Genomic DNA, 9,493 nt, shown 5'->3' with positions numbered 1-9,493 from the left:
CATGAAGAAAACACTTTCCAGGCCATTAAATTCAAAGTTGAAGAAAAGTCAAGGACTTTTCAAGGAAAAAATGAAATTCAAGGACTTTTCAAGACTGTGCGAACCCTGCTTAAGAAAGGAGGCATTGTAGTGTAGAGGCCTTGCAGCTCTTTTTCAGATAACTCACAAAAAGTGAACATTTTTTACCTGCCCAGTAAATACCATGCCTGGTTTGAAACTCGTGGGGGTAGTAGAAAGGAATTCCACTTTTGTAGTTTCTCTGACAACCTGTGTTTCTGTTTCTGTAGCATTTAGGGTTACTCCAGTTGCTGTCTCTGTCACAGTAGCATTTATGACAACTTTAGCATTAGACAAATAGTAAGTGTAGCCATTTCCTTTTCCAATGCGAAATAGTCCGCCTGGACTGACTGAGACTTCAGTGCAGCCATTAATCTAAAACAAAGAAATTAATACATATTAAGACGGAAGCCATCTAGCCTCCCCGCAGACGTCCTTTGGGATTCGTTCGTCGTGCATTCATTTCTCCCCAGAAAAGAATGCGAGACGAACGAACCCCAAAGGACGTCTGCGGGGAGGCTAGAAGCCATCAGGAAATTCAGTAATTTTAATTTTCAGTGGACAAAAACCTTGTACAAGAATACTTTACAGCAAAGACGAAATCAGTTATATGTAATAACAGCAAAGAAAATTTCTTATGGGAGCCTAAAAAATAAATTTCAAATTTCACAAAGTGGACCAAGATGAGATCTTACGCATGAAATTTTACCTGTGTTTACACAATTTCTATGAAATTTGAAATTCATTTTCTCAAGCTCCCATAAGAAATTGCCTTCGGTGTTATATTACAGATAATTAATTACATTATTCTATAGCCCTTGAAAAATGTGAAAAAGAATTTGATATGGTTTAAATTATTCTAGTACAACCACCAAGTTAAAATTACTCGCTTTCCTGATGGGTTCTGTCTTAAACAATCCTAAACAAGGGGCATGTTCCAGCTGGCGTATTGATTGCCTAACTGTAAAACAATGAAAAAAAAAACTGTGAAACCAACATTTAAACTTAAGAAAAACACAAATCCAACTCTAAGGAATTTGTAGAGCTCTTCCAACTTCCTCAGTAAGAAGAAAAGTGGTGCCAAAGCAACATGAGATTTGTCCCTATTCCACTTTTAAGACCCCCATGAAAAGTCACCCCGAAAAATAAGGCACACAATCAAAACAAACAAACATAATAAAGGGGGACACAGCCCTGTAGCAGGTAATTTGCTAGCCCGAGAAAACATCCATTTCTCCTCGCTATTCGCCACTGGCCATAGGGACGTTTTGCGCGGAAGAACATTGATTTGCGTCATCAGTATTGAATTTCTACCGCTGGATTGCAGACGTTCCTCCTCACGAAACGTCCCCTGCAGTGAAGAGCGAGAAGAAACGGACGTTTTTGCAGGCTAGTAATCTGCAACCTTGGATTATGCTCACAAATAACACAAATCATCACTTATTACCCAACTACCAGTGGTAGTTGGGCAAGTCTCTAGTCTCCCCTATGCTGCATGGGCTGGATTGGACAAGATAAAGGCAAAGGAATAAGATGGCTAGACACAAGCAAAGCCAAAGGGTTAGGGGAAGTCAAAAGTCTGCAATGCGACCCCACAAGTGAGGATTTTTGTTATTTGTAAGCATAACCCAAAGTTGCAAATTTCCTAAACAGGGTGCAAACAAAGTCAATTTTCGAGCAAGCTGTAACTAACATCGACTAGCCCGAAAGTCACTTTGTCTTGAAAGTCAACTCACAGTGATGAAATAAGGAATTTAAGTGAAGTTAACGGAATGAAGGTCCAAATAACAGACAAACGTTTGTCTTTGAACACAATGCTTAAAACTACAATTATTACTGGTTAACCTCTTGTGAAAATGTTCAAATGCTCAATCTTCTGTAACTCTTTGAGTTCAACGCAATATTCACTCCCGATGTCTTCAACTAGGTTGATTTTTTGCTGCTTTGCTCTCGGCGCTGCCACACTGTAGAATTTTTTCTAAGTCCACCACAACACGTGAATGATTAACATACATTTCAGACGTTTTACAATTTAGAAAAACATTTTTTAAGAAAAAAAAAACGGCGTTGAAACCGTGAAACCAAAGTTCTCAATTGACACACTAAACGACAACGTAGACAACGCGAAAAAGCTGCCAGTGAAAGCGCTTCATTGTGCAATTTGCCGCGCAATTTCCCGCAGGAGTATTTCTTAGCCGCTGACAGGGGAGATGTTTATATTATTAAAGGGCATAAAAATTTGACAGCTTTCAACAGTTTGTTTCTCATTCAAAAGTAGTGCATTCTGAAGATCATTTTTCTGAAGAAGGTTTCTTTGGGAGTCGGTTTTCCAAGTCAAGTTTCAAGTTCACGGGAAAGTGGAAAGTGCGAGTGTCAAGTCACGCATCAGTGAGCAAATATCATGCAAACAAAAATTATGCAAATTTAGGGTTCATCTTGTTACAAGTAACCAAAGGTTTTAGGTTTCAGAAGAACAAAAACGTTCGTTTTATTTTTTCATCTGAAAGATTTTCGTGAAAAGTGAAAACAATACGGGGTGGTCTATATATTTTAATCAACAAACACCTACAGTATCAGTGCTTTAGAATTTACCATACTGAAACGCACGTGACCAATATTTGCTAAAAACATAATAAATTCTTCACAGGAGTTCAGGATCAAAACCTTCAGGTTCCTCACAAATGATTATGAAGCAAAATTTAGACAAACAGCTTTCTCTGAATCAGTAAGAATTAGTCACGGGCAACATTTACCTCCAAACTTTTTTCAATATCTGCTTTTCCTTTACGCGCGGGATCTCAATCTGTCTCGTCTGACATGTAATGCGATACTTCGTCTTGTTTACGCAGATTTCACTTCGTCGGAGCGACTTTCGGTCCGCAGGAATTTATTAGGAATTAAAACATTTGGTCTTACAGTACTGTAATTTTACTTCTCCGAAAAATCTTCACTTGCCCGTCGGGCAAGTTAAGCACAGAAGTCACTAGCCCGATCGCAAAATCCACTAGCCCCGGGCTGTCAGACACGACTTTCTTTGCACGCTGCTAAAAAACCTAGCTACCATGTAAAGCCAAGAAATATGACCGCAGTTGAATAGATCTGAAAATGCCCAAACTTAGGCATCCTGTTCAGCCTCCTTAAGTTTACTAAGAGTTTCTTCTTTACCTCTCATCTCATGACTCACGTGTTCTCTGGGCCCTCTTGAAGTGGGTACACATGTGCCTGGGCTAAAGGGGCCCCCTGACCACACTAATGCCTTTTCAAAGGTATGTTGTCATTGAAAACAAATTGATCGCTTCATGTCAACACTACCCTTTTGACACGTTTTCCAATATCCATGCACACTAAAACATTTGAAAACAATAGAATTGCATGTTATGATGTAAGTTAAACTCTTTGCCCATGCTACCAACACATGCACCTGCGATATTTTTGGTCATCGTTTTCAGTGATGCGTTTTCGACCGTCCACACTAATACGATATGTGCGCATTTTCATTTTGATCCACTATCAAGAGTCTTTTCAAATCATTGCATTTTCGATGATAACGCTAAGCGTTTTATTTAATGTTGAAAGAAGGCCTAAATGCATCGAAATGTGGAGAGGGCCTAAATTTCAAACCCCATTGTTTCACTTTTTGAGAGGAAAGCCATGTCCCTGTCAACACTTTACGATTGCTTTTGTGCTTGTCTTCATTGCTGTCACAGTTTCAACCCATCTTTGTGTCATTTGTCACCATTTCATTTGCCTTGTGTTGCCGTTTCAAGGCCGTGTTGCTCACTAGATTTCACCCCGCTAACGAGGCCTACATTAGGCGATAAAATTAGTTGAGACACTTTGCCCTAAAGGGGCTTTCTGATACTTTAAAGCTTTTCCTCCCCTATCCCCTCCATGCAATGTTGTCAGCTACCAACAGAAAACAACAAACACCCCAACTTTGAATAGAAGGGAGGGGAAGAGGTGTGGACTCTTTTGTTCTCTATATATAGTTACCCTCAACAATTTTGTCACCGATTGTAGCTTTTCTATGGTCCCATACTTGTGAAAAGTATTAGGAACCTTAATGTTTCTACACACTAAATGATATGACACTCACTTCCTTTTCCTTTGTGGTTTGTGCTTCCCTGTGTCTGTACCAATATGAGAACTTGAGCCTAAACAGTACTTTGACCTTCCCTTTCACAGGCTGTCCATAGGTGTATCTGTGGTATAAAACAGCTGGTTACCAGTTGGTTTTTTGGTTCACATACAGCAAATTTGTGGTGAGGGAGTTAATAGAGAGATTGAGAATCTCATTTATGCCAAACCTCAAAAGTGAATTTGTACCAAGTTAATTGTCGTTAACTGTTTATTACTTCTACTCAAAAATAATAAGTAGATTCAGGCCAGTTTTATCCTTTCATCTTTAATCACAGTTCGTAACCATACATAACTGATACAAGTGAACTAATACTAACATATACAATTGAACAAAAATACAAAAATGGTTAACAGGACGGTAGTAGGGGGAAACCAAATTCCCATGCTAAGACATACCCTCCAAAAAAGAAAAAAGGAAAAAAAAGCTAATTAATTAATATATCAACATATATTAAAAGACCATAAATTAGACTATAAATTATAAACCTAGATGCCTAATAATAATGCATAAACTTATATTAAAGACACTATACCTAGTATTTTAAGGCAAATTATGAGCGAAGGTACTTAATCAGTAAAACTTTAAAAGACTGAAGGCTAGGAGATGACATTACTTCAGAAGGCAAAGAGTTCCAATCATTAATATATCTATGAAACAATGAATATTTAAAATAATTTGTACCAGCAACTTTAGGCCTTATTTTATACTCACGCTTACTTAATACTCATGCTTACTTAAGCATGAGTATTACTTACTTATTTTATACTCATGCTTATCCATTAGAATTGTTGTGAGCTGTTTTTATCTGCATAGTTTCTATTCTGAGAAATTCTCAACTTAAATCTGACATTTGCCCTTTGGCGTACGTAAACATAACTCTTTATCTTTCTGCCATGTGAAAGCTGCGGGGTGCTTGTCAAATAATTGGAAATAGGCCCCTGAGGAAATACAATCTGGACATCGCCAAAGGTTTATTTGAACTGTAAGATACCATCCTATTACAGGCAGCCAACTAAGACCCAGCTATAGTCATCATTAAATGCTTTCATTCCCCGTGAAATATTATCTACGCTCCATTTTATGATCTGCGTCTTTCACCCTGGTGTCCGGGTATTAACTTAATAAAGCCTTGGAATGTTGTGTGCATTACCAAAAATTTGATTGTGACAGTTTGGCAGCCAATTTGATTCTTTGAACCATTATGTAGTATATTGTACAGTCACACTAACGGAAACCTCTGTACAATGACAACTTTTTTGTCCTGGCGAACAGTCCATACATTGACTCTTTCTTGAACTGCTCTACAATGGCAATTAAATGGCCACTAATAAAGTGTTTCATCAACTGGCAAAATAACCTCTTAACAATGGGCCAGTTTTTCAGTGACTGATGAAAAAGTCAGGAATGGTCACAAAAATTGATCCATAAGGCACGTTGATGACTAATCATGGCATCGTATTTTGATTGTGTTCCATTAATTTATACTGCTGCAGTAAGCATAAATTGTCTACGATACTTGTTCATTTTGTCACATCATAGTTATTAGAGGAGACTGGTTATGAAAAGCGGCAAACATCAATGATAAAAACAACAGTGCTGCAGTTTATGTTGGAAGCACCCTGAAAGTGCACAATCCTTTGTTTTCTGTTGGCAAATTGTTACGGAATAAATTAATGCAACGTTTTTATTGGTCAATACAATCAAAATGATAGGAATTCTTTTGAACGTTGTGCACTTTCAGGTCCACAAAAATATATACCAAAGTAGTCTGACGGGTTTCATAACCATTCCACTCAATTAACTAAGGTCACATTAACATTTTCATTCAAAACATTATTCAAGTTGTGTATTTCATCTCTCTGTATATTATTTATGATTGGATTGATGTTATGATATACAGTAAGCATGAACTTAGCACAATAAACATGTTGTACTCCTCCAAAACATTTTTGTCATATTACACCCCTACCTTCCCATAACGGTCACCTCTCCACCACAGCCACATTCTTCCGTCCCCAAAGGTGGCCATTGTAGAGAGGTTTAACTGTATTATTAAATTGTTCTGGTGGCCAATATTATTTTAATACACCAGGTGACCATTTTATAATAATACTTTAGGTTGCCAAAAGGCAACTTTGAGCTTGGGGCATCATTCATGGTTATTACTAAAAAAAAAACAAGGAATGGGAGCAGGTATGAAATGGCAGGTACTTCGGCAATAGCACATAAGTTTGATGTGATGTCCAGAGAGGTACATTTTTAACCTTCATGATTTATTATTGACATCGCTAAATTTTGCTCTCTAATTTAATAAATGGCACTGTGCACCACGCACCAGTGTGTAAGAGTCATAAAAATTTCCAAAAAATATTCATTTTATTTATCAAGAATAATTATAACAATTTATTATTAATAGGAATCCATAAAAAAAAAAAATTTACTTCAACCTTGGAAAAAGAATAAATCTCAGTCTGTTATTTAATAATAAGAATAAAGCAATTTCCGTCTTATTTTTCTGCTGTTTAGTGGCAATTTATTTTCTTGCTTGAATGTGATTCACTCCAAGAACTTAATCGCTACGTATATAGTGTATCCTATTAAAGTTTGAGATGTGAGCTCTCATAGCTTATTACTTTTGCATAGAATTTAAGGTACACTAGATATGAAATTTTTCTGTAGAAGGAAAAAAAATTACTGTATTTTACATTACATGTGTATAACAACCTTGCTAACCTCATGGAAAATAAATATACTTTTAGTACCCAACATAATGTACTAAAAGTATACTGCTGTTGGGTGAAAAAAGTATACTCTAACTTAGAGTATACTTAAAGTATACTTAGTAAGTATACTTTAAGTATAGTTATAGTATATTTAAAGTACATTATAACATCTTCACAGATAATACTTTTTTGTACTAAAAGTATACGAAAAGTAGCATGAATTTTGGACTCAGGAATGTACTAGGGAAAAGTATACTTTAAGTATACTTTCAGCACATTGCTTTTCTTGCACCTATCAGACTGTACTCAAAGTATACTTTGAGTACATACCTATTATACTAAAAGTATACTTTGTGTATACTTACTATAGTGAAAGTCTAACAACAGTCAACAAGACATTGAAAAATTTATTTAAAAATATTTGATGATCTAGATCAAAACTGTAGATTTAAAAATAATTAGTAGTTAACTGACAAACAATATAGCTGAGACTTATCTAAAAAAGATATAAAAAATCACAAAATAGCTGTTGTGGAGACTATACAAAAATCCTGTTTGCAGGTTAACAAGTAGTACAAACCTTAATTACTTAAACTTTTAGCATTAATAGCGCTATAGCGTCCTGTGGGTAAGAAAGTACAAAACATATTTTGTTCAAGACTCTATAGCCATATATGCAATTTTAAAAATAATCACTAAGGGAATTTTCAGTTGAAAGGCATGATTAAATGAAACAATAAACACCTTCAGCTCTCATATGAAACTAGACAAAATAAATTGCATCCTGATTGATGATGGTCTTCTTAACTTAAAAGATTTAGAGATACTCACATCAGTAGTCAGCGACTTCAAATAACCACAAACGTTTTGTCAGATGAACTGGCATTGCTTGAATACTATATACTGAGTCCTTGATTCAGCTTGGCCATCAAGGCACAGGCATTTTTACAGAAGTCTTTATAACTGTTTATAAAAAAGTATTTAACTTCATTAGTTAAGTAGTTTTCATAGTCAGGTAGGTGACAGAAAAAAAGTAGCTAATTATAGTTTTGCAAAAATTTGAAATCAAAATCTGAAATAAAGAACACATCAGAGGAGCTTGTTACAGTCTAAAGAGGAAAGAAAAGTCCTCAACTGTAACAAATACTGTACTGTTACTGTTAGATGGAAAGGTGTTCAAGGATTAAGTTTTAATATCATTATAAGGGCGTGCATCCAAAACAATGAATTACTTTATTAAATCACTGGGTTATTAAAAATTCGCCCCATATAAGGGAGTCTTTTTGCTTGTTGAATCCGGAATCCGGAAACATTTTGCTTGTGGAATCCGGAATCCTTGGCCTTAGAATCCCGAAAATACAGCTCAAGGAATCCGAAAATAACGATTGGAATCCGGAATCCAGAATCCAAGTTTCCACTGACAAAGGCTGGAATCCAGTACCCGGAATCCGGAATCTACCACATGGAATCCAGAATCCAAGACGCTCTTGGATTCCATTACATGAGATGGAAAAACGTAGATTTGCTGGGTCACAAGCACTCCATCAACAGAGTCTCAACAGCCTATATAGCTGTGCCAAAAGTGTTAAAATTCTGCACTCAGTTCCTCGAAAATTAATTCTGCTTAAATTTTAATCCAAGATTACTTTAGTCCAAATTTTGTGATTATTCAATATTATGCCTTTACTACTCGCTCCGAGATCGAGCTATGAAAACACTAAACAACGTTGTAATGTAAAGGGAAATATCTGAGCATAATTTTAAGACCCAAATAAACAAAAGCAAAAATCATTGCGCTGATTTCCTGTATATTCACACATCTGAAATGAAAGGATTTGGGAAATCCTTTAATTTGGGGGGGGGGGGGGGAAGGGGGGGTTATGATTTCACTGACAGTATACTCTCAAGCTACAATGAGTGATACTTTGATTTTAACAATGCAGTAGTGGGGGTTATGATTCCTCAAATGATTTAATAAGTCTTGCAACATCGTGGTTATGATTCTTAGCTATGACAACACGGGTTATGATTCCTCAAATGATTTCATAAAGCCTTTAAAAACCAGGGTTATGATTCCTGTGCCTGACAAAATGATATGATGACTTGGTGAAGCCTGGGCAAACCAAGGTTATGATTCCTCAAACACATAAAATCATTACTGAAATTACAATTGATTATTTGACGATGCCTTTTCCTGTGAACATGTAGGACAGTAAATACAAAAAAGGAATTTTTCTTTCAATCCTGTATTATGGACCTAGACTGAAAGTGTTCATTACAAGAACTTTGCTGCTTTGTTGTTGTTTAAAACAATTCATCTTAATAACTCAACTTCAAATGAATGCACGGACTGTTTAGTAAAACAAAACAAAAAAAAGAAGAAGAAGAAGACGCAGATCGGGAGAAGAAACTGTAAAACCTCACAAGCATTGACATCTTTCTACAAAAGAGTGAAAAAGTATAAAGAGAACCCAATTATCGAAAGGTACGTAAAGGACAACACTTACCTTTTCAGCCACTAGTCTCTGATTATTACAATGAAATCTTCATCGATGTAGGGAAAAATAAAAGT

At 36.1% G+C, this 9,493-nt stretch overlaps 2 protein-coding genes across 2 annotated transcripts in view; one reads left to right on the top strand and one right to left on the bottom strand.

Moving 5' to 3' along the window:
- LOC140939248 (ovostatin-like) overlaps positions 1-9,493 on the bottom strand; it is a 70,529-nt gene that overhangs the window by 44,314 nt on the left and 16,722 nt on the right. The window contains exons 10-11 of the mRNA XM_073388827.1: positions 4,154-4,259; positions 187-432 (exon numbers count right to left, since the gene is read on the bottom strand). Coding sequence (XP_073244928.1) covers positions 187-432; positions 4,154-4,259 — 352 coding nt within the window. The remainder of the gene's footprint in view (positions 1-186; positions 433-4,153; positions 4,260-9,493) is intronic.
- Positions 900-9,493, top strand: part of LOC140939250 (aldehyde dehydrogenase 1A1-like) — a 199,714-nt gene continuing 191,120 nt past the window's right edge. Inside the window, exon 1 of the mRNA XM_073388829.1 lies at positions 900-911. The gene's annotated coding sequence lies outside the window, so the exon portion shown is untranslated. The remainder of the gene's footprint in view (positions 912-9,493) is intronic.

The sequence above is a fragment of the Porites lutea genome, chromosome 5 (assembly GCF_958299795.1).
Source record: "Porites lutea chromosome 5, jaPorLute2.1, whole genome shotgun sequence".
NCBI lineage: Eukaryota > Metazoa > Cnidaria > Anthozoa > Scleractinia > Poritidae > Porites > Porites lutea.
The sequence above is the reverse complement of the archived record's forward strand: the minus strand, read 5'-3'. Positions and strand labels throughout refer to the sequence as shown.